The sequence below is a fragment of the Podarcis muralis genome, chromosome 4, assembly GCF_964188315.1.
Source record: "Podarcis muralis chromosome 4, rPodMur119.hap1.1, whole genome shotgun sequence".
NCBI lineage: Eukaryota > Metazoa > Chordata > Lepidosauria > Squamata > Lacertidae > Podarcis > Podarcis muralis.
Genome location: NC_135658.1, coordinates 26,501,955 through 26,526,217, shown reverse-complemented (window position 1 = coordinate 26,526,217; position 24,263 = coordinate 26,501,955). Strand labels below are relative to the sequence as shown.

Genomic DNA, 24,263 nt, shown 5'->3' with positions numbered 1-24,263 from the left:
CTCCACTGCTCTACTCATTATAGTCAAAGTCAAGTCAAAATCTTTACCAAAGACATTCTTATAGTTTTATACTTTTCCACATATAGCAGCTAAGTAGTGTGTCATATGCACAAGTGATTTTGAAATATACCCTTGTAGGCAGAGATACAGTTACAATTTTGAGCTTCAAAACTCATAGAATAGCCCTACGTAAGAGTCTGAGCACTGGTTCAAATTACTATTACTACTTGGCATCCGTTTGTCTTGCGAGACAATGAAGCCAAACCACTGCATCAACAGCACCAAAATAACCTCCTCAGGGCACAAGCTGCCCAGACAAACCTCCCTCTTGGTCCAAAGGAAGACAGAACAAGAGCAATACATTCGACCTCAGCCTGGCTGCAGGAGTTGTCGGAAGGAGGCTTAACAAGGCACCATCCAGCCATTTTAGGGACTCCATTCCAGAGTTGTGTAGGGTGTACTCCTTGTCTTTTCTTCTCCCAAAGATATCCCTCACGGCAGCAGAAGTTTAGGATCAGAGTTTTCCTTATTTGTAGAGTTTCCCTCTACAGCACATGCAGAAACCACCTTTTTGACCGTTGAATCCACTATTGGCCTCATCCACTCAATTTGCTGCAGCCTGTTTTCACATGGAGGGGAAGTCCCTAACTCATCAAGGGCTACCCTAATCTGGTTTGGCTGGCCAGTCCAAGCCATTTCCTGGGATGTGGTAGCTGTTGCATTCTGACAGCTTCTAGGAGCCACAGGTGAGAGCCCTCTAAAGTAACTCTGCTGACTGAAATGTGCATGAACTTACTACTTTATGGGTTTTTTACATGATTGTTTTCAATGTTTTATTCTGACGGTCTGTTGGGTTATGTGCATGGAACCCTGGTCTCCTTTGGGAGAAACGGTAACAAATAAATGTTGCTTCCAGACTGCATAACAGATCGTATACCTGAACAAACTAGAAGTCTGGGTCAAATAATGCAAAAGCCTTGTTTAAAAAATGGAAGAGGAAGAACGACCAATCAGGGCTTTGTTCCAAAGCCATATTGTAAATAAATCTCTCCAATGTCCCCAAAGATGTTCTTATGGAATCTCTGGATATCTTACTGCCACTTGACATAGGTAATCATACTGTTTATGGAATACCAATACAGCTACACTTTTTTAAAGAATCAATACTGTCTTTATAGATACATCGATGTGGGAATTGAAGAGCAGCTGGCTGGTGAGATTCCTAGTCTAGACAAGACTGTTTACTGGTGTTCTTCTTATTTAATGTTTACGTTAACAATCAGTTCTTTGAGTCCCAGCAAGCAGTATAGTTCCTGATGTCAATTTCATTTTACAAACAGTCCATTAGTTATTTATTGTAACTATTTATTTGTTTATTTTGTTGGCATCCGTCTGTCTCAAGAGACAATGGAAGAGTGTGCCATTGGAGAGTTACAGTGCCTGCTGTGGCTGTGGAGACCAATTGCTACCACTGTAATTAACCTTTTTGGTGAAACAATAAATCTAATTTGTATCACTGCATGAGTATTTTCTTAGTTTTCCACAAACATGAAGTGGAGAGAGAGAGCCCACCGGTCTGCAGAGGGGGAAAAACCCCACTTATGATCCACCCACCAGCATCCCCTCTCCCCTCCCCCGTCACAAATGATATATCAGTCACTCCGACTGCCTTGCTCCAGCAAAGGAGCAATTGGGAGCTCGATTTAAACTCCTGGTTGTTCCCTTCTTTTCATGTGGACACCTGCCCTACATCCGATGCATCATATGGCCTCAGGTGTGAGGCAGGTGGGCATGGTTTGCAAGGAGGAATCGCCTTTGCAGCAGTTCTTTTGCAGATGCTGCTGACTGAACCTGGGCCCTTCTGCCTGCCAAGCAGGTGCTCTACACCTGAGCTAGAGCTCTTCCCTGCAGCTAGAAATAAAACAGAAATGCCATAAATCACCAGCAGCAGCTACCCGTCAAGAGGAACACAGCAACTGTGCTGGCACTGTGAGTGGATGGGCTCCTGCTGACTGAAACCAGAGACAATTCACCTTTTTTGAGCATCTGGAAGCCAGAACTTTTGTGTTCTCCTTTTGTATTATGTTGTGAACCGCCCTGTGATCTTCGGAAGAAGAGCCGTGTACAGATTTAATAAATAAAATTTAAGAATGCCTCAAAAACATTTAGTTTAGGCTCTTTACCAGCCATAGGATTATTATTATTTATTGAATTTATATACCGCCCTATACCTGGAGGTCTCAGGGCAGTTCACACAAAAAAATCAAAATATAAAAACACAGAATATATAATCAATATAAAAACAACCATCGAATAACACCCCTCCACAAAAAACCCATTTTGAAAGGGCAAAGGAGGAGCCAACTCCTAGGGGCCGAGGACCCTTCAGCCCCCCCCCCCCAAATATTTGAGGGAGCCCCCACCCAAGTTGATGGGTAGTATTGCCATTCAAATGTGTGGGCACTGCGTCTTCTGATCTATTAGCTAGCAACATTTTATTCAGGTTGGCACCCCTGCTGGAGACAATTCGCTCTTTGACCATCTAAGGGCCAGAACTTTTGTGTTCTTCTTTTGAATTATTTCTGTTGCGAACCGCCCTGTGATCTTCGGATGAAGGGCAGAGTAGGACTTTAATAAATTATATATATTCACAAAACATGGTTTGGCCAGCGGCTGCTCTTCGCCTCTTGCCGGACACGACCTGCCCCCGCCGCCACTACCCGCAGCACGGGCACGACTCCCGCACCAAAGGCCGCGCTTCCCACGTGCAGCGGGCGCGTTTCCCGCCAAACTCCCGGCCTCGCGCTGGAGGCTGCTGATGAGGCACGTGTGCCCTGGTGGCCGGAGCGGAGACCTTGCTCTGCAGCTGACGGGAGGTTGCGGCGAGTCGGCGCGTGCCGCGAGGACCCCCCCCCCGCCCCAGACCTCCTCTTTCATTCGGCCAGGCCCCCTCTCTCTCCCCCCGCAGAGGTGGCTGGCGCTGCCCTATAGTTCCCGCTTGCTCGCCCCCTTCCCTCCTCGCCCTTCGCAGAGCCGCAGCGCAGAGCCCAGGCCAAGCAGCTCCCTCAAGGAGCGAGGCCAAAGCGCCCGCCAGCCGCAGGGGAGGCGTCGCCGCCGCCGCGTACGCGCGGGAGAGGGCTGCGCGCGCGAGGCAGCGAGCGGCCAGGAGTGGATGGCGGGGTCGTCACGGCCGCAGCCTCCGCCTCTCCTGCTGCTTCTGCCGCAGCCCTAGGCGGCCGCCGGGCTCGTCTCCCGCCTCTGCCTGGGCGCTGCTGAGCCGCGGCGCGCCAGGCTGCTGCAGCATGCCGAACCCCAGCGGCCTCGACAAGGCGCTGAAGATGTCCTTGCAGAGGAAAACCAAGATCCACTCGGCCGCTGGTAAGGGGGGGTGGTGCGGGGAGGTCGGGGGGTGCGAAGCGGAGGGAGGGAGAAGCGCCCCCGGAGCCCCCCACTCCTCCTCCTCCGCGTCTTTATTATCCCCGCGCCGCTGCATCCCACTGCGCAGCAGCAGCAGCAAGCCGCCTCTCGCCTCTTCCCCGCGCGAGCTTTCCATTTCATATTTATATCGATAGAGAGAAAGCGCGAGGCTCATTCCATGCATATTTCATGGCGACCGGGTTGGGGATTCGTGACATCATTCACCTTCCTGCCCGCCTGGTTGGATGAGGTCAGGCCAGGGCATTCTTGGGGGGGGGGGGGACGGAATCAAAAGAGCTGCCCGGCCAGCCGGCTCTTCGGAAAGGGAGATGGTATGATGGGCGGCAGAGGGAGGGGAAAGGGTCATTTGCCAATCTGCTCCGGATCGATCGGTTTCCAGTTTCGCTTTTAGCGTCCTCCAGGGAGAAGGAGGGTTCTGCTGGTGGCTTGGCCTGATGCCGGATTGACCCCTTGCAAACCGGCCCGGGGATTTTCGCTGCAGTGCGCGCTCGTGCGTTTTAAAACACCCGGCTCGTTTGCGCCTTTTTTTTTTTTTTTTTAAATGTCTTGCGCTTGCCTGCCGCTCTGGCCGGTTCGCAAATTGAATAAAATGCGAAACCTGTCAACTTGTCAGCCAGCAGCAGCAAAGCCTGCACTGACCGGCGGAGAGATTAGCATAAACCAGCATAAACCCACCAGTGCGCTGTTTTGGGCATATAACTAGTGCACCCGGTGATCCATCTCCTTCCGGATGTAAACATTAGATTCCGAGTAGGGATTTTCCTCCAGACCTGCAGCAGTGGGAAAGGTGGTTAAATTATCCTGCTCTCCTGCTCTGATCCCAGTAATTATACACATAATCTGCATTAAAACATGCACAACCTTGCACACTAAATGCAAAAATGCATATATGCAAATACAGATCATAGGTCAATGTCACATATAGTTCAGCGGTCACATATGCACATATAGATCAATGAGCACTATCTATTCTAAGGACAGATGGCCTAATTTCGTGGATGTGGGTATGGGTGTGTGGGTGTGTTTATGATGGCCTGTATCCTAAATTGTGTGTGTATGCGCACACAATACCATTGCTCTCTGTCTGAGGCAATTGATGACCAGGCATTTGATGACGTTTGTGCTCCTTCATCCAGACTACAACCTGTGCATCCCGTGACTTCTGCCTTGCTAATAAGTCGAAATTCAGTTCTCCACATTTTTGTACCAGTTTGCAACTTATTTATTTCAGCAAAGGCCTCATAAAGATTCATCATCATATTAATGTGATTTTCTCCTGATATGCAAGTCTTAGCGGTATGCAATTTTTTCTAATGTGCACAGTTTTGCAAATTAATTCTCCCCAATGTAATGCACTTTTAAATGTTACTTTCACAGATGATAGATAGATAGTATGCATTTCTTGGCTGGAGAACTGCAATTGCAAAATCCGGAGAAGTGTGGATTTTGAAGGGTGGTTGTGTTTTGGTTCATATGTTGTTCTGGAAAGTGAAAATTAGGTAGGTTTGCCTTTCAGTGCAAGCTGAATCGAGTTTCTCTCTCATTCCCAGTAGTCTCTCTGTGAACATTCTACTCCTGCACGTGTTGGTGAAGAGATACTGAAGCTCATCTAATAGAACTTGCTCCTTCCTTCCTTTCCATCTTTCTCCTGGATGGTTTTAATTTTACTTTAGATCAGCTCTGATTTTGATCTAAGCCATGGCAGTGTGCATGTGTGTGTGTTTATCCTTTTCCCGGGTCCTCTGCTTTCTCCACCCTGGACCACAGGTTCTCCATCTTTGGCTTGGGTGGTGCTGGACATCTCTGTCCTGCCATGCTATGCTGCAGCTCCCCGTTCCCCCAGAAACTGCGGCCTGAAGCAGCCACCTCACTCTGCCTAACTGTAGGGCTGGCCCTAGGTTGCTTTGTTGCATTTTGGGGTTGGGAGGCAGCAAATTCAGATGCCTCCCCACCCACATACTGAACACAGAACACAATCCTTTGGGCGGTTATCATGTATGAGGCCAATGGAAATGGATATGAGATGCAAGAGCCCATTAACATTCTTGTGCAGCTCCTATTCATTTCGCAGGGATCTTTGGAGAAGAATTTTCCAACATGCCCGATGTTAGCTGAAAGTGGTCTGTTTCTGTTTCAGACAATAAAAGCCTGCATCTATTGCCTTTCGTGGCTTCCAAAAGATGCCAACAGAAGGGGTTACCTCACCTTGCCTTGTGGTAAGACTCCCTTTGCCAGTACTCCCACCACAGTTTAAGAAATTAGAACTTAAGTGGAAATGCCAGGGTAATACTAAGGGTGTGGAACATCAGACTCGGGGGCCAAATGTACCCCTCCAACCTCCTCCATATGGCCCTCGTACCTCTCTCCAGGCCATACCCCTAACTGGCTCTGCTTCACACCCCACATGTTTTTGCCTGGCTGGAATATGTCCCTGAAACCTAGACAATGCCTCTTGCTTGTCTGGATGGAGACTAGACAGCTGTGTGTGTGTAGGAACCGCATCATGTACTAAGGTAGAGCTTACATTGGTTGCCCTGCCTACTTCTGCCTCTGGTCCCATCCACCACTGGCATGTGGCCCCTATAAAGTTGCCCCAAAAGTGAATGTGGCCCTCAGCCTGAAAAAAGATTCACCACCTTGGATACCTTGGATTTTATACGCATCAAGCATGTGTTCTGCCACAGACTTTCGTTCCTCTTATGCTTTTGAACATCACTCATCTAGCTTGCATCTTGCCCCCAGGTCACATTTCAGGAGCTTACGGGTAGCACCCAAAATATATTGGCAGTGGAGGTGTTGCAGGCAGGAGATTAGAGAGAAGATATGAGGTTCCTAGGAGGTGTGCTCCTCTCTAGGGTTGACACAAGGAAGCACAGTGAATCAGCCTGGGTTTGTTTAACACATGCATTTGGGAGAGTTTTCTCATGAAATATATTTCGGGGAAGCACAGTCTGCTAAGGGCATCTGTTCACTACTTGCATCTGCAAAGTCATTTGAAAAACACTGCTGTACCTGCATTGAAACTTGCTGTTGCGTCGGGTCAGTGCCCATACTGTTTAGTATCTGTTCTGGGGAATGACAGAAATTTCTCTCCTCCCTAGTTCCGGAATTTGGCTGTGTCCATGAAACCTATGTTGGGCTACATGACTTTTAATGTTTCTGACTTGTTCCTTAGCTGTTCCTTGCAATTCTTTGATGAAACTCCTAGGTACTTGTTCAGACAGTGGACTAATGTAAAGAAGTACTCCCTTTTACTAAAATCACACCACTGGTCTTTGCTACCCAGTATTCTTTAGCCTGCCTGGCAGCTGCTAAAGGGATTTTTCACTGAAGTTTGAACCTAGCGTTTGAAAAAATGAATGCCCTCTACCACTGAGATTTAGTCCTTGCTTATACAGTGGTGCAGCTTAGGCTGGATTTGGAATCAAAATCATGGCCCCATAAACCCAGCCCCATTGGCAGATGACCACCCAGAGAGCAGCAGGTGATGGGGGGGGGGGGTCCTACTGGGGCTGGCATCAATTGCCAATGCAATTGCCAATTTTCTTTTTTAAAAAAATACATTTTATACCAGGGGAAAGACTAACCAGGCATGTACATGGTTACATATCAGATGCTCATCATCTTACTATTTTTACTTTAAAAACATACCCTTTTCTAAAACACAATGCTGCATATTCCCAAGTAAATGTGTTTAACACAGGTTTCTCAACCTCGGCCCTCCAGATGTTTTGAGACTACAATTCCCATCATCCCTGACCACTGGTCCTGCTAGCTAGGGATCATGGGAGTTGTAGGCCAAAAATATCTGGAGGGCTGAGGCTGAGGAAGCCTGGTTTAATAGGGACAAAGCTCCTGTTTTATTCCTGTAATCATGACAATGCTGTGATGTAAAATGTGAAGGATCTGAGGCAGCTGGTCACTTCCTCGTAGGCCACTGCCGCTCGCTTCCATGGTTCCACTGTCTGTCCTCAGGGTCATTTGGCAGCCTCCTGGAATGTGTGGGGGCCCAAACCTATGCCCTGATGGCATGTCTGATACATTACTTAATTCTGCTGACTCTTCCTCTTTCAATTGCTATATTTTTGGTGATTGCGGTTTTTAAATTTTTTATCTTTGCTGGCTTCCTTGAGCGTTTCAGTTTTCAAAGCAGAAATGTTTCAGATAAGCAGATTTCAGACCAGAGCTGGCCCAACAATAGAGGCAGGCTAGGCAACTGCCTAGGTTGCAAAAATTTCAGAGGTGCTTAGGAGTACATTCAGGTGGAGGGAGTATTGTGTAAGCTAGCATTTCTGTCCCATTTTCTGATGTCCCTTTCACACGGCAGTACCTGCTGTGTTATGAACAGAGGCTTTCCGGCTGACGTTCTGGCAGGTTGCAGCACTGAATATCATTCACATCAGTAGGTGTGGTGTGACACAGCAATGAACATCATTGCACAACATTGCTACTCTCCCACCTTGCCTCACATGCATACTCCCCCCCCCCCCGTGATTCCCCCATGAACCATTACATGTTATGGGCCAGAGTCAACTAAGTAGGTGCGCTAGCTGGAACCAGCCGTTGTGTCATGGGCCAGGAGTCGGCTTCACCTGCTGAGCAGCAACCTGAAGGAGCAGAAGGCAAAGTTCCTCCACCTGCTGATGATCAGGAGCTTTCTTGCTCCCGATGAGAACCAGCTGGCTCCAACATCCTTAAGCAGGGTTTCTAGCCTCAGTCAGTTGCTGGAAACAACATTTGTGATTCTTGACCAAACCTTGCTGCTTCTTGCTTCTCATGACTTTGGACCCTTGGCTTTCTTGACCCCCGGATTGTCTGACTAGGTGAACTGAGATACTCCTGACTTTAGGACTGAACTGGACCTTGTATATGAACTCTGCCTCCAGGCAAGTACCCCCCCCCCCGAAACTTGGCTGGTTGGCTGGTTTCTCCCTCCATTGAGCTCTGCTGTGGCTGGCAGCACAGGACTATGACCAGTTGTGCATGTGCGCCACAGTTGTGCACCAGGAAGTCCCCCCTCCCCTCCCCCATGCGCCCCCACCCACCCAAATCAGCTCTGGGGGCTCTGGACAACTTCTGGAGGTTGTCCAGAGCCCCCAGAGCTGATTCAACGGCACACTCTTCCAATTGTTCCATCAGTGCAAATATTTCAAATATTTCAATATTTCAATATTGTTGTTGTTTTTTTTACACACAATCCTTATTTATGTACATGCTTTTTGGGACTGAAATTTCATGGCAGATCACAGAATGTGCACAATCTGACTGATAGTTGCAGTCCCAACATCAAATTGATTTAGTCCACTGTGAAAAGTGTACCAAGCAAATTCCATCTCCATCCCTCACGCTGGTCAGTATTTCCCAAAGCTGGTGCCCTCCAGCTGGAGTCTCTCTCCCATCAACCCTGCCCATTGTCCATGCTGGCTCAGGTTGGTGGCAGTTGGGAGTCTGTCAACATCTAGAGGGTCCCAGGCTTCCTATCCTTGCTTTAGTGCCACCAAATGACCATAATAAGAGGCCACACATTGATTTAAATTTTAGTTATTCTCTAAGATGCTTACAACTCCTTTTTGTTGAAGCCACAGAGAGCAGTGACATGCATCCTTTCCTTCCTGGCTCTTTTAAGTTGTCTAAAAATAAGCTGTTGTCAATATCACACTAGGTGGTTGCAAAGTGCATTTCCTCCTCTCCCCCCCACCCAAAAAAAAAATCACTTGAGGCTTGCAAAAAATTAGAGGTCAGATGTTGACACCATTAATATTGATTCAAATAAATAAATGCTGTTCCAGTCCTTTGTGATCTCCATCCAGGGGATGTCAAAATATTGTTGTATCAAAGCAGTAATTACAGTATCCCTTTTCAAAGTTTGCAAAATTGAGCTATAAATGCTAGGCGACCTGATGGTGCAAAGCCATTATCCTTATTTAGCTAATGGGAAATTTTTGCTGTCTGTACTTCCCAGTATAGTGCTAGTCTTCTAACTTTGTAGGCTTGTGTGCGCAAGGGAAAAGTTACCTGGGCTGGCGAAAGGCATGCGGTCCCATAGAAGCCACTTGGGCCTCCAGTGACAATCTAGGAGCATCATGTGGCTTCCAGGGTGTCCATGAACCCCCCCCCCCATTGGTCTGATTTCATTTTTTCTTTGACACAACAGAATGAGTTGTTTTTCCAAGTCTTTACATTGTTGTGCCAGCTGTCGCTCCACACAGTAATGGATGTGCCATTCAGGAGGTCGGGGGTGCACTTCCCAGCTACAAAACAGAACTCATCACGCTTGGGAAAATGTGTTTTCCCCTCTATGGATGCATTATTTGGGGAGTTACATTTGCATTCTTCTTTGCAACAGCTCAGCACCAACTCTGCAGTAGAATTTGTCTCTCAAAGGCCCCTACTGCCGATCCAGAGGAAGTCCACTGCACTTAAGTTTCATTTAATCAATAGGACAAATGAATCAATGGGAGAAGTTAGTCATTACTAACTTAACATCCCGTTTATTTCATTTTGACTTAAGTTTAAACACATTTACTTTCCTTGAATCAGTGCCATAGCATTCTTTTGGAACACCAGTTTGATATCTCAGTAGAAATAAATTCTACCTTCCAAATGTGTTGCTTTTGTGAGCAGTGTAAAATTCACAACTTGATAGTTCCTACATAGCAGCAAATCATGATTTGCAAAGCATGATAATTCTATCCAGCAAACCATGGCTGCTGAACAGCTGTTTGAGCAAACTATGGTTTGGGTGTTAAATCTAAACCAATGGTTACCATGGCCCTGAGTGTCTATTGTTTGGGAAGAAAGCCACACAAACCATGGCTTACCTCTATGTGAGACGCATTTGAAAACCCTACTTTAAACCTTGGTTAGCACAAACAGGTCCTGTGTCACCACGTAGCATTGCTGTATAGCTTCTGGAGCCCCAGGGCTCTAGCAAGGCTCATTCCTGAGGCCTTCCGTGGATTTATCTGCCACTGATAACAAGCAGCAGCCAACTGCTGTACATAAATAACTGCTGTACATAAATATTTATGTACATAAATAAGGATTGTGTGTAAAAAAAACACCATTTAATTTCACACAATACCCCCATGCTTTGTCTCTTCAGGGCATTATGGGGAATTTAAATGGAGGTGCAGGAACCACCATTTACATTTCTGATGTTGCCTTGGAGTAACACTAAATTGGGGACATTGCAGGACTTTTAAATGGTGTGCTACCAGTCTCTGTTGTTGCCAGGTGGTGCCAGTGGGGCAGTGATGGAGGAAAGGGCCCTAGATGGCATATTTGATAAGCCCCTCCTGTTAAACCTGGGGTCATATTTGGGCACAAGCCATGACTTATTGCTACATTTGAACTGAACCCATGATGTGATTTCCAGAGTGGGTAAAAATGGTGGGTCACAGCCTCAGTTGAGTGTGGCTTCATGAAGGCTTGGAAGTGATTTCCCCTTGAACAATGTGGCTCTTGGGTTGAACTTGGGAAATCATTATGAAAAACTGTAAACAGCCTGGGGATAACAGACTTGTCACTCCATGTTCGGTGAGGATTTTGCCTTCTAGCGGTAGGGAATCAACCCACGTTAGTCTCTCATGTTTAGCAGAATAGACATGAGTTTGGGTGATTTGTCATGATTTGTCAGCATAGAGAGCCCATATACTGTCTCTCACCCGATTCAGACAGCTGTAATAATACAATACTTGCAATATAATGGGTCAGATTCCAATACCATTTTCACTAGCGGAAGACCCTGCAAGGACTCCTGCTAGTGCAATGGGGCTTCCCCTCTTTCTGTCTCTTGTGCTTGCACTAAATCCACTCTAAAGCATTGGGCGATCCCGCAGAACAGTGTCCAGGGGGATGAGAGATGCTTCAAGCATTTCTGCTTGCCTAGCAGAACAGTCTCCTTAGCACTACATAGGATTCCACCCAATGGGTTGTAGTCAACAAACTTTTACTCAGAGTAGGCCCTCTGTAATCAACGGTGATTTTAATTTCAGTGGATCAACTCTGAATCAGAAATAACACACCTATATAAAGAGTATATTATGCCGTCGGTTCAAGTGTTCACATCTATGAAAAGGGTAACAGATTGAGGATAATGAGTTCCTCAAATGATAACGCTTACTTCTTACAAGGTATCACCTCAAATGTCTGGTGCCAATTAGATGGAGAGATTAAATGCCACCTTTTTAGTCTGGTGTGTGCGTGGCTTAGTACAATACTGCACTGTTCTGCAATTGTGATGCGCAGATCAAACAATATCAAAGGTCTGTTTTTACTTTCATGAACACCTGCTTGGTTTTTAGCATCCTTTTGGTAGTCACTGATTCTTCCCTCCCCCACCCCACCCCTGCCTCAGACTGCAGTTGGAGGGTTGTGTATAAAGTACTATCCTCTTTATAGGTTGAAAAAAACCCTTTAATAGGAAGACTAGACTGCAACCAAGTATTGCTACTTGCAAACAGTCTTTTTGGTACACTTGAGTTTTTAAACAGCCCACCTGCAGTTGGGTGTGGCAAATACCCATCAGAGTCTTATTCTAAATGTGTAGTTTGTCTCCTAAGAGCTGATACATGGGGAATTCAACACTGCATGGTGTTATGGTGCAGACTGCCTCCTGTTTTGAATGCTCTGCCCCAAATGCTATTCAGAATGCCTCAGGGAAGTTTCTAACAGTGCGTCTGGACCGGAATGCAAATGCACTGTGATCAAAACGAATGCTGGTGCCGTTGCAAGACTTGACTAACTGCAGATGCCATAAAGGCTACTATGCTTCCTGCACGGATTGGCTGCATGATCACGTTCCCATGGATAACTCTGTTGTGTAGCAAATCCAAAAGACTTGAAGTCACTCCCCATCAGCATAACCCCAGCCTGCTTTCTGCAAGGACCAGCTGTGCAATGGGATTTCATGTGGGAAATTTGGTCACATAGCTGATTCAGCTGGTGGGCATGGTTTGGGGAAAGTGGCCCTGTGGGCCAGATTTGGGCTGCAACAATTGACTTGGCTACAAACAAACAATTGCATAACACTGGCTGCTGGTCTTTTGCCTGGCATTAAGTGTTATCATCTCTAGGGAACAGATAATGGAAACAAGGATATGGTGGTAGATTCAAAACCAAGGATATTTGATTCCCCCTCTCTCACCTTCTCAGTCATCAGTCACCACCAATTCCTGGGCTCTGAGCTGTCTCCCCCTGTGGGTTCCCTTCCACCACCTCTCTTCTGCATCCAGCCAGTCCATGCCCTTGAGATCCTGGCCCTTATTAGCAGAAGGCGCCAATGTGTACACAGAAGGCATCACGAAAAGGGCAGCATGTAAGAGCTGAGTGGTTTGCAGCAGCATATTCATTTTAAAAGACCTCCCTGGATGTCATTGCTTCAGCATCAATATGAGCAGCGTTCCTCTCTGGCCTCTGTTATGAATGAGGTTTGCTTTCCTTTTGTTTGGCATATATTTGACTTCTGAGTCTGTCTGCATTTGCTCTGTGACCCAGACCTTTCCCTGCTGAGCTTTTGGGAGGGATTGCAAGCGGTATTATTAAAAGCTTCATACTGATAGTTCTTAACCTTAACCTACCCTTCTACAGAAGGTGGAAACCAGGTTTCCTGCGGTTCCAGCACCTTTTACAAAACGTTTCCACCATGATTTACTGGGGCAGTTGCACATTTGATACCTAGAAACCGTGCAATGCAGCCCCCTGCCCAAGAAAGTGGCCATCTGCCTCCACTTCCTGGTCAGCTATTACAATCCAGGCTGCAGCTTGCCATAAGCAGAGACACCCAAGGCTGGCTCCAGGTTAGAACAGCCTCCTGGCAAAGTGGTACCCAGTGGTCTTTACAGAGAAGACTAAGCTGCTCTCAGTTGCAGTTGAGTCTGCCCACTTGATTGTACCTGGTCTTCTTGTGGGCCCAACTCTGCTTTGGTTTTTACTTCAGGGGTGACAGTCTGGATGCCCAGTTGCAGCGTATGACTGGGTCACATGCAGCTTCCAACCTGCAACTTGATTTGCACCCTATCGCTCTTTAGTGGTGGTGCTTTGTTAGCAATTAGGAGCAGCAAGAACCTTAGAATTTGTCACCATCCTGTGCATATGATGTGCCTATAAGGAGGGAGATCATGACTTAGCATGACGGCAGCCACCTTGCACATGCGATGTGTGGAGGAAGGAACTATTACGGAAAGTGACCTAAGAAGAAGGATGGCCGTGGCCTTATAATAGATGGGTATCCAACATGATGCCACTCCCGATGCTGCTGAACTACAACTCCCATTATCCCATGCCATTGATGGGAGTTGTAGTCCAACAACATCTGGAGAGGACCACATTCTTTGGCAGAATGTTGGAAGTTCTCTGCAGTGATGCTCACAAATTGAGTAGAGTCATCTGTAACCACTGCTAATGGTTTAAGTGATCAAAAGCAGATCAATACAACTTTTAACCTATGCACTCATTCAGCTGTACAGATGGATCTGTTGAAAATGTAGGGTGGGTGTATTTGTCCAGGGTATGGCATCAGGTCTGTGCTTGCTTTGTCATGCATGCAGCACAAGTTACCAGGCCTACTCTGTGCAGTTAACAAGCTGCCAGAATTTGGGTGGCAGAAGATACAACTGAAAACTCTTCGCAGGTTCAATTTATCATAGAAGGGCCTGGAATTTACATTAAAAAAGATTTTATACTAGTCAGAAACTGAGTTAGTAAGAGCAATAATGCCTCTGCTTGCTGCTATCTTTAATTTTTTGGGGTGGGGTGGGGTAGACATACTGCTGTCCACTTCTGCCCACATTAAAATCTAGGATTTCTTCATTGATTTCTGTGTTCAGTTCTCAGTTTTGTCCAGGGACAGTTAAAATTATTATCTCAGTGTTTTTATATCTGTGTGCTTCTTCCTTTGCTCTCTTTTGCTCGTTTCTCCTAGAGCAGGAAAAAGGGTAGAGTGAAATTGAGTACAGGACAACGAAGGGAGAGGGAGAGAGAGAGAGAGAGAGAGAGAGAGAGAGAGAGAGAGAGAGAGAAAACCTTCTACTCTGCTCCTTTCCTCTTCTGCACTCCTTGTTTTCTCTCCCTGCTAGCCTCTTCCGCCAGCTGATCTGCAACATTTAGAAATCCCTTGGGCTATTGAAGCCATGACCTCTTCTTCACCAGCCATTACCAGCCAGCCAGTTGCACACTTTTCTTTTCCAATGCTCAGTGTTCTTTGGCTTCTGAGCATGCTTAATCCGCATTAAGCTCTTTTTTACAGGCCTCATAATTTATTACAGACCAGAAATGACCTAAAATAAAACCACACAATGCACTATAATTTTCAATAAGTAGCAAAATACAAAACAAGGTATACCATAATGGCCAATGGCTCAAGTGTACATATGTACAAAATAACAAATGACCTGTATACATAGGGACATAAGAAGCTTGGTGTTGTCTACACTGACTGGCAGTAGTTATTCAGAGTCTCAGAAAAGGAACATTCGTAGGGGACTACCTGGAGATGCCTAGGATTGAACTTGGGACCTTCTGCATGCAAAGCAGGTGCTCTACCACTGAGCCATGGTGCTGGTTGGAGCCGGTGAGAGTTGTAGTCCAAAACACCTTTGAGGCTGGCAAAGGCTGCATTATAGCATCTTATTTCAGTTGCATGTGGGTTCTGTGTTGGCCGGTGCATGGAATACCAGCCTTGGAGGTTGAAAATTAAGAAAGGAAGCCTAAGATGTTAACTGCTGAAGGACTACATTAAGAAGATTGAGAGTCTTAAGCCATGAGTCCCTTCTCTGGCTGAGTTCTGTGCCCCCAAATAGAACTGGATTAGTTGGAGAAACAAGAATGCAACTGAGATGAAGAAGGGGAAGGGCCCTCACTGAACAAGACTGGAATAAATACAGTTTTTCCAGGTCCCAGGCATCAACATGGAGCTTTTAAAGCAGCAGCAGCAGCAGCAGCAGCAGCAGCAGCAGCAGCAGCAGCAGCAGCACCAGTTTAGGAGAAAGTCCTATGCAAGGGTGGAAGAATCGTTTAAATCGGAGCTTTCCAAACTTTTCATGTTGGTGACACACTTTTTAGACATGCGTTTTGTGACACAGTAATTCAGTTTTACTAGCAAACCGGAGGTTAAACAAACCCCTTTCCAACCCTGGGAGGAGCATGCAGAGCGTTCGTGCGACACACCTACACACTGCAGCCGACACACTGATGTGTCGTGACATACAGTTCGGAAAGCTCTGGTTTAAATAACCCAAAGTGAGAGCATCAGGTTCGCGGTTGATGATTCACCGGGCAGTTTTCTAGTCTGTAACTAAACAAGGGACTCCAACTGCAGTTGGGAGGAAAACTGATCAAATGGTAAATATATACATTAAAAGATTGTGCACATGCCGTCCTTAAATAGAAAATGATTTGGCATGGAGGAAGATACAAGAGATCAAAGAGTGTTGTGGGTTTTGTTTTTTTTAAAGGAAGCCAATTAAAGGATCAAGGACCAAGATCTGAATGTGAGAGATAATTATAGGTAGCAAAGGCAGGTTTAAAATAGAACAGGTAGATCGTGTCCTGGGGAACAAAGCCATTACAAGCCAAATTGCCGGGAGAGAAAGCGAGAGGGCAAAAGGCAATGGAAGTGTGAGAAAGTGGAAGGGAAAAAGAAAGAGATGAGAAATGCAGGAATGAATCTTAACCAATTAAGAGTGTAGAATTGCTTTGTTGGCTGTACAAAGAATGGTGACAGTGAAAGAGGTACAAAGCCTGATGGCTGGTGACAGAGCCTTCTCTGTAATGGCCCCCAAACTGTGGAACTTCCTCCAGATGAAGGTGCACCAGGAACTGTTTCTTTTAAGCTTTAGGTGAAGAAGGTGGTCATTGTCTTTGGCCTTGGAAAGTTTGAACTATTCTTGTTAGTGCCCCCTTATATACCATCTGTTTTGTTGAAGTGCATGTATTATGTGGTATTTTGGGAGTGAAGTTCTTTTTGTTTGGTTTATTGTATGGTATTCTCTTTAGATGTAACCCAACCTTTGACCTTACAGGGAAGGATGTGTAACTAATTATGTTGTTATTGTTATGGTGCCAACTGTAAAAAGGCCCCCCCAAACACACCATCCTAAGTTACATTGTGGGGTTGTTTTGTGTGGATAAATGGGCAACTGGTACAGTATCTTGATTTTAGGCGGCTATTGAAGATGTTTTCTTTAAGAAGTCTTTTCCTGAAGTGCAATCCAGTCATTTTATGGAATATTAATTGCACATATCTAGGAATGATTTTATTGTTTGTTGAGTGTGTTTTTATTATTTTTTTAGAGCCTGTTTTTTTATTTTTTAATATTTTAACTCTCTTTATCTTGTTCTACACCACTTTGATAGCTTCTGATCACAAAGCAATTTATAAATAAATAAGCAAAATAAATAATATATATATATTAATATAAATTGGGGGGAATTATTTGAGGAGAAGAATGTGCTTTGAATTGCCTCAAAAGACGTAGTGTGTACACAGCCTTAGGCAGGGTAATTTAGAACCCTTAACTGGAACTGATGAACCAAATAGCCCCTTCCTGCTGGAATCAGTACAAATTGGTATGTGCACACTTCTTAATATAAAACTACCACACAGAGGAAAGTATTTGCTTTAATTACATCAAATTTCCTGTGTGCATTTACAAGGTCATGGGTTTTGTTTCTTAGCAAAGCAGGCTGCCAGCATGTAGAAATAAGTGCATAAAGCATATTTTGTGTCATTCCACCTTACCTCACTCTGAGCACATTGTACTTGAGATTCCTACAGAAAGTCATATTTGACAACAGAGTTAATAATAAATTGGAAGGAATGTTAAGTGGTTGAGGTAGAGAATGGGGGAGGGTGGCTTTTGCTTGGTAAGATCAGAAATGAGCCGCAGCAACAAAGATTCGTCACCATCAAAGCATTTGTAAAAATTTGTAGATTGTTGCAGACAAAAGCTTATTTTTAAAAGACAGCAGTTTGTTAAATATAACTAGGAGATAACTGCCATTATGCTCTTGCCATCCACACCCCAGAAATAGGAACGATGTGAGGTTTAAAGAGCTTGCACACATCATAAGTTTTTGAGGTCCACAGAATGTATAAACTTTTACCTGTGCTGCTCACTTTTTAAAACCAGCTAATGGCTCATGTCTGCTATGGGTAAAATATTAACTTTACATGACCAAATTACAGTGGTACCTCTGGTTATGAACTTAATTCGTTCCGGAGGTCCATTCTGAAACTGTTCCTAACCTGAGGTACCACTTTAGCTAATGGGGCCTCCCGTTGCCGCCGCACGATTTCTGTTCTCATCCTGAGGTAAAGTTCTTAACCCGAGGTACTACTTCCGGGTTAGCGGAGTCTGTAACCCGAAGTGTTTGTAACCCGAGGTACCGCTGTAGAGGGTTGGGAATGTGCGCAAAATGATTCTGCATGGCTTCTCCTTGTCTGTCCAGCTCACTGTGCAGTCTGTATTTAATGTGCCACCAGATAGCTGCTGATTATGCAGTGAATTGTAAATGTGATTTTTGCTCTGTAATACTGAGTGTGTGATGAAGCACTTGCAGGTCCAGTTCACACATAAAGCTCAGTGAAATCACAGCTAACTGTGGGCAATGAGTTTGTGGGTACTAACAGGCCACATTCGCACTGCACACTTAAAGCACTTTGATACCATTTTGAAGAGTCATGGTTTCCCCCCTCAAAGGATTCTGGGTGCTGAGAGTTGTTAGGAGATCCCCATTCCGCTCAAAGAGTTGCAATTTTCAGAATGGTTTAACAGTCAATCCCACTTCACAGGGAACCCTGGGAACTGTGGCTAGCTCCTTATTTCTTTACTGAAATTTATCACACACATACAAATGGAAATGGCAATAAAAGCATATATAAATAGTTCAAATATTTTAATCTTATGAACTGTCCATTTTTAAAAGAAAATATCAAGACAGTGTACAAACAGAGAGAAAAGGAAACAACATATATAGAATATAAGTTTAAAAACAACAGTGCTTTTGTTTTTATTTTTAATTTTATGTAATCGTTGCATGCCCATGTTCTCTAATGTAAAAAAAATTATATCTCAATGCAGCCATGTTAAACTGCATTAAAAGATGAAAATAAATAAAAAAACTGCTTTACCAAAAAAAGAAAGGAAAAAAAGAACACTGTATAGGTAAAACCAACAGGTGCAACAAAACAAGGTTTTGCAGCCTTTTAGAAAATACATCAGTGTTGGAGCCTTCCATTGTTGTTCTGGTGTCATGTGAACTGGAGATCAGATAAAAGGGTTATTCTAGCAAGGTGCAAATGGGTCATTAGTATTCACTTAATAAAGGTAATGGGGAATGAATCTGTGCAGTGGAGATGGGGACCTTGTGGCTCTCCAGATGTTGTTGGACTCCAACTCCCACCAGCCACAGCCAGCATGGCCAGTGGTCAAAGGAGATAAGAGAGTCCAGCAACATCTGGAGGGTGACAGGGTCCTCATCCCTACTCTAATGCAAAATCACAGATGAGCACATCCTGAGAAACCCTAGATTACAAGCACAGTGGTGCCTCGCAAGACAAATGCCTCGCAAGACGAAAAACCCGCAAGACGAAAGGGTCTTCCGTCGCGAAGGCGCTTCGCAAGACGAAGTTCCCTATGGGCTTGCTTCGCAAGACGAAAACGTCTTGCGAGTCTCACCCTTCCCCCCCGCTCCCCCCCTTTTCAAAGCCGCTAAGCTGTTAATAGCCTTTTAACAGCTTAGCCGCTAAGCCCGCTAAGCCGCTAATAGCGCTAAATCGCTAATAGTGCTAATCCGCTTAGCCGCCAATGGGGTTGCTTTGCAAGACGGAAAAACCGCTAGAAGAAAAGAATCGCGGAACGGATTCTTTTCGTCTTGCGAGGCACCACTGCATTTTTTTCAGGATGTGTTAGTTTGGGATCTTAATACAACCTGTGCTTTTACAAGACTATTTTACTCCAATAAATGGTGTGAGGAGGCAGAAGAAGTCACGCTTGGCAAATCTTGTGTCTCAGAAAAGGTTGTGTGAACTGGTTGAGGGAGTTTCAAAGTTTTTTATAAAACAGTTCTACTGCAATAAAATGATTAAACAAGGCAAACAGAGACAAGTAATGAAAAATGCAGTGAATTAGACTAAGTAAAATGTTCCTGGTGCCAAAATGTATACCCTTGGCAGTAGGAGCCTCTGGTTGGATCCACAGCAATTATAATACACACTCCCTCCAACATGAAATTGTTGGATGGGAACACAGGGGTTTTGTTTGGGGTGGGGTTTTTTGGCGAGTGGGTGGAGAGAAATGTCAGCCTAAGGAAGACGCATTAGTTCAGCTGAAGTGAAATATGACAGATGGGGGGGAAATACCATGAGTAAATGCAGTCAGTCTACAGATGGGGAAACATTTTGACCAGGGATTGGAACACTCTGGCCTACAAACCTGATGAGACCCAGCTGGTCTCCCCCATTTGGCCAACAAGATAAGCCTCTAGCTACCCTATCTCCACAATCCTTTCAGCTAGAAGACATACTGGAAAGAAAGGCAAAAATGTGCTATTAGCTCACAATAAAACATCCACATTGGGCCCCTTTCTTGCTGCTAAATGTGTACTACGGTGGTTCACACTGTGTGGAATGGGTATTATAACCCCAGAATCCAGCAGCAATCTAGGTACAGAGTTAGAGACTGCAGAGGCCCTAGCTAATGAGGACCAAGTCAGGGCTGTGAACCAACTGTTGGTGATCAAGACACCACTGTGACTCAGGTTGTTTAGACAAGAACCCCCCCCCCCCGGAAACCTCCCATACTACCAGAGCATCACAGAACCTTCCCTGAGCCTGAGGAACCAAATGCCTTCTGTCTTACCAGTTCAGTGGTGCAAGGCGCACATCTGGCACGATGCTATGGAACATAGGAGAATACCCATCCTCAGGCCAGAGGCTTGGCCTTTTAAGAACCTGAAGTTCTCCAAAATGGGATGGAGCAAGGGAGAGATAGTCTGGAGGCAGAGGCTTAAAAGGCCCCAGTCTGCGTGCGACATCTTTTGGAGCAAGTTGCTCACTTGGAGCTCTCCGTGGTTCTGAAACTCCTAACCTGCCTTCTCTGGAACTCCTAACCTGCCTTCTTCTTCTTCTTCTTCTTCTTCTTCTTCTTCTTCTTCTTCTTCTTCTTCTTCTTCTTCTTCTATCAGACCAGAGCACAATGAAGGAGAAAGCTCTGCTGCCCACCACCCACTCGTCCACACACATCTGACTTCTTAGGATGGATTCAAATGACTAGGAATCACAATGTATGGTACCTGTAACTCACTGATTGTCTGGCAAAAATAGGGAATCTGTAGCCCACTAGATGCTAAAACAAAAAAAATTCCTTCCAGTAGCACCTTAAAGACCAACTAAGTTAGCTTTCGTGTGCATCCACACTTCTTCAGATACACTGAAACAGAAGTTGCCAGATCCTTCTATATAGTGAGAAGGTGGGGAGGGGTATTACTCAGAAGGGTGGTGGGAATGGGTGATTGGCAGATAGCTGTGATGAGCCTGTTGACGACTCTTAACGACTGCAATAGGTCTTACAGGAAAAAGCAAGGGGTGAAAAACACACCTTGGAACTATGGAAGGCACCACATTGAGCCACTAGATGCTGTTAGACTCAAAGTCCCAGCCAGCATGGCCATTGGTCAGGGATGACAGGAGTTGTAGTTCAACAATACATGGAAGGCCATAGGTTCCCCCCTCCCTGCTATGTAGTTAATTCTGAAGTTACCATGTATTTGCTTGTGCTTTAAGATATAGTTATGTCCATGAATTTCCGTCGGTATATCCTGAGTAAGACTAGCATTGGCTACAACCCCAAGTCTCTAGATTTCACCTAACTCAACTTCCAACAACTACACAAAGCATTATGTGAAACTTTTTTGCAACCATTTGACCATTGCGGGCAGGTGTCTGGTTTGTAAGTTTCATTGTTTTCATGTGATGTTATATTCCCCCCCCCCTTTCTTTTGTTGACAAGTTCGGCAGTTGGAAGGAGGAAAAAACAAGTCAGCTTAGAAGCTGAGATGTTTTCTCTGGAGACGGTTTCCCCTTAGGCTATATTCTGGATAGGAAACAAAGACATTAAATTGAAGTTGCCTGGGCCTTAACACCAAAGAATAGAACGTGACCTTTGTAGTATCTCATCTATATTACCTTTCATAAGAAAAAGCTTTCCTGGAAAACGTAATTGGTTTACATCCTGAAATTACAGAACTGCAGTTCCATTGTGAAATTTCTAATAGCAAAGCCCAAGCATCACAAGATGGCACAGTGAAGCTAGTATGCCTGCCCTGGTTGTATACTTTTAGTTGATAGAAACCTACATTATGCTTAAGTTGCAGAAAGACAGGTACCTGTATAAAACTGGTACCTGTTGGTGCCCAGGCCAGAATGCCTGCAAAATTTCGTGTTCTTTATAGATGTCTGGCTGACATCCTCTTTACGTATATACAGTATATGAAAGTTAAGAGTGCAGGTCCCCTGCTGACTAGGGCCCAGGCACATTGTGTACCCACTGCCTGCCTGCTTCTGTGTATCCTCTTACCAAATAAGATATTGAAGGCTCTTCCCTGAGCCCAATTCTCATGATAGACTTCTGCTGTGCATTGGAAGCTCCTAGGTTTGGAGGTCATGTCTCTGTGTTTTTGATCTTATTGGCACGAAATTTTCAGGCGCTCTTCCCCTGCCGCATTCATTCATTCAAATCCGCATTTGTTCTTTGCTGCAAATGGACAAATGGTGGGACTGTTTGTTTAAGCATTAATCTGCTGTTACAATTGATGCTTAAAACGAACAGGTCTCCTCTGGGCTGATGAAAATTCGTTACCCATTCATTCAGTTTTGATCTGTTTGGCCCGCTGGAATGTCACAATAGTAATGCAATTGGAATGAAACCAAATATCAGAACTCCTGCCCTGTTTTTATTGACGTTGCTTTAGGCAAAGATTAATGAGTAGTGATTTGATGGGCTTACATTTTCTTCCTTTGGGTTTTCCCCCCACCATTAATAGCTGAGTGATTCATGACTATTAACCCAGGATTAGGTTTAGGGCTGCTGTTGCATGAGTTGTCCTGGTCCTTGTACTGAGAGAGGGGGAAATACCACAACTCTAGCCTACTGGGTCCTTGAGTTTCCAAGCAGTCTTGATCACGGAATTGTTGACAAACTTCCTTAAGGCTTTGTATAATAAGTAGGTGTTACACTTACCATGGGATGACCTGTGTCGGACTAGCTTTTTAATGGATGAGCAGAAAGACCATGATAGCAGCTTTATGGAAAGGACCAGCTGATGGATTGTATTTGACTTGTGGGAGCCGCTGTGTCAAGGACGAACAATGTTCTTTGAGAATCCACTTCTTTGAGCCAGGATTGCTCTCATGCATTATGCAGCAGTACCGTTATGAGAACAACAAATGTATTGCATTATGTTAACATCCTTCACAGGATATTCTCAATAACTGAATGGAAACACACGCAAACAACAGTGAACTCAGGCTTAGTGGGGACTACAGCTGTTCCTCCTTTGAGGAAGGGTGCTGGGCTGTATCTTCACGTTTTTGAGCAGGCAAGGCTCTTGGCTCCCTGGATTTGGCTGGCACCATTGAAACTGCCCTTTAAGGATGCTACCATGCATATGGCAGGTAGCCATTTTGAAAAGTGGGAGCAGTAGAACAAGAAAGGGGCGGTCATATCGAGAGAACAGTGATGGTGGCAACAGTGGTGCCAGAAGTGGGAAACTGTACGAGAAGAACATGCAGTTCTAAATCTCGCAGTCTCATTGGGAGTAGCATTAGTGGAGGGGCCCTAAAACTCAGACTGGCTAAAATGGTGAATTTAAAGCTGCATACATAGCTCCATATTTAAAATTCATGATACTGCATTTGATATTATCCCTGCATTATTATTCTCCCACTCACCTGCTGGGCTAATAGCAGCTTTATGGGTGGTAATCTATGATTTTAAGTGGGAACAAATTGGCAGGGTTGGAAGGGGGTTAACTGTCTTCTCTGCTGGGGCTGCTGCTCCAATAAAATTTGCAACCCTTCTAATTTGTTTCAAAGTGTTGCATTAGTTGTTTTAAATCATTGGGAAAATCAATCATGGATCACCCTTGTCATATAGCCTGTATCATCATCATCTTCTTCCTCTTCCTCTTCTTCTTCTTCTTCTTCTTTGGCGATCACTCGTAGCCAAGCAAGATTATCTTCCATAAACACATTTTTAACAATGAGTCCATAATAGGCTGTATACAAACCATATGTTCAAAGTACATTTGAAACATGTTTAAAGCACCTAGAATCATAGAATCATAGAATCATAGAGTTGGAAGAGACCACAAGGGCCATCGAGTCCAACCCCCTGCCAAGCAGGAAACACCATCAGAGCACTCCTGACATAGGGTTGTCAAGCCTCTGCTTAAAGACCTCCAAAGAAGGAGACTCCACCACACTCCTTGGCAGCAAATTCCACTGTCGAACAGCTCTTACTGTCAGGAAGTTCTTCCTAATGTATTCTCTTCAAGAATACTGGGAACTGTAGTTTGCCTTTCACGGTGCTACAATTCCCAGTGCTCTTTAAAAAAACTACAGTTCCCAGGGTTCCTTTGGGGAAGTCATGTGCTTTAATTGTACTTTAAACATATGGCGTGTACACAGCTATAGTGTACTTCCTAGAATTTGTTAAATGTGTAATCCAAGACACCTTTGATTGTTAAAAAACACACTTGAAAAATGGAAATTTGTCCGTGTCTCCAGAATAGGGGAGGACTCAAAATGAACAGTGCAATCTCTT

General features: G+C 44.9%; 1 protein-coding gene across 6 annotated transcripts in view; it reads left to right on the top strand.

Annotated features, from left to right (window-relative positions):
* The first annotated feature begins 3,091 nt into the window (after positions 1-3,091).
* Positions 3,092-24,263, top strand: part of ATP8A2 (ATPase phospholipid transporting 8A2) — a 330,202-nt gene continuing 309,030 nt past the window's right edge. For 4 of the 6 annotated variants that reach the window (XM_077927098.1, XM_077927097.1, XM_028726364.2 and 1 more), the window contains exon 1: positions 3,093-3,378. Coding sequence is in view for 4 of the 6 variants with exons in the window: in XM_028726364.2 (XP_028582197.2) it covers positions 3,303-3,378 (76 nt within the window). In the remaining 2 variants the exon portion in view is untranslated. Of the gene's footprint in view, positions 3,379-24,263 lie in introns of all 6 variants that reach the window. The other 2 variants (XM_077927099.1, XM_077927095.1) reach the window with 1 other exon arrangement.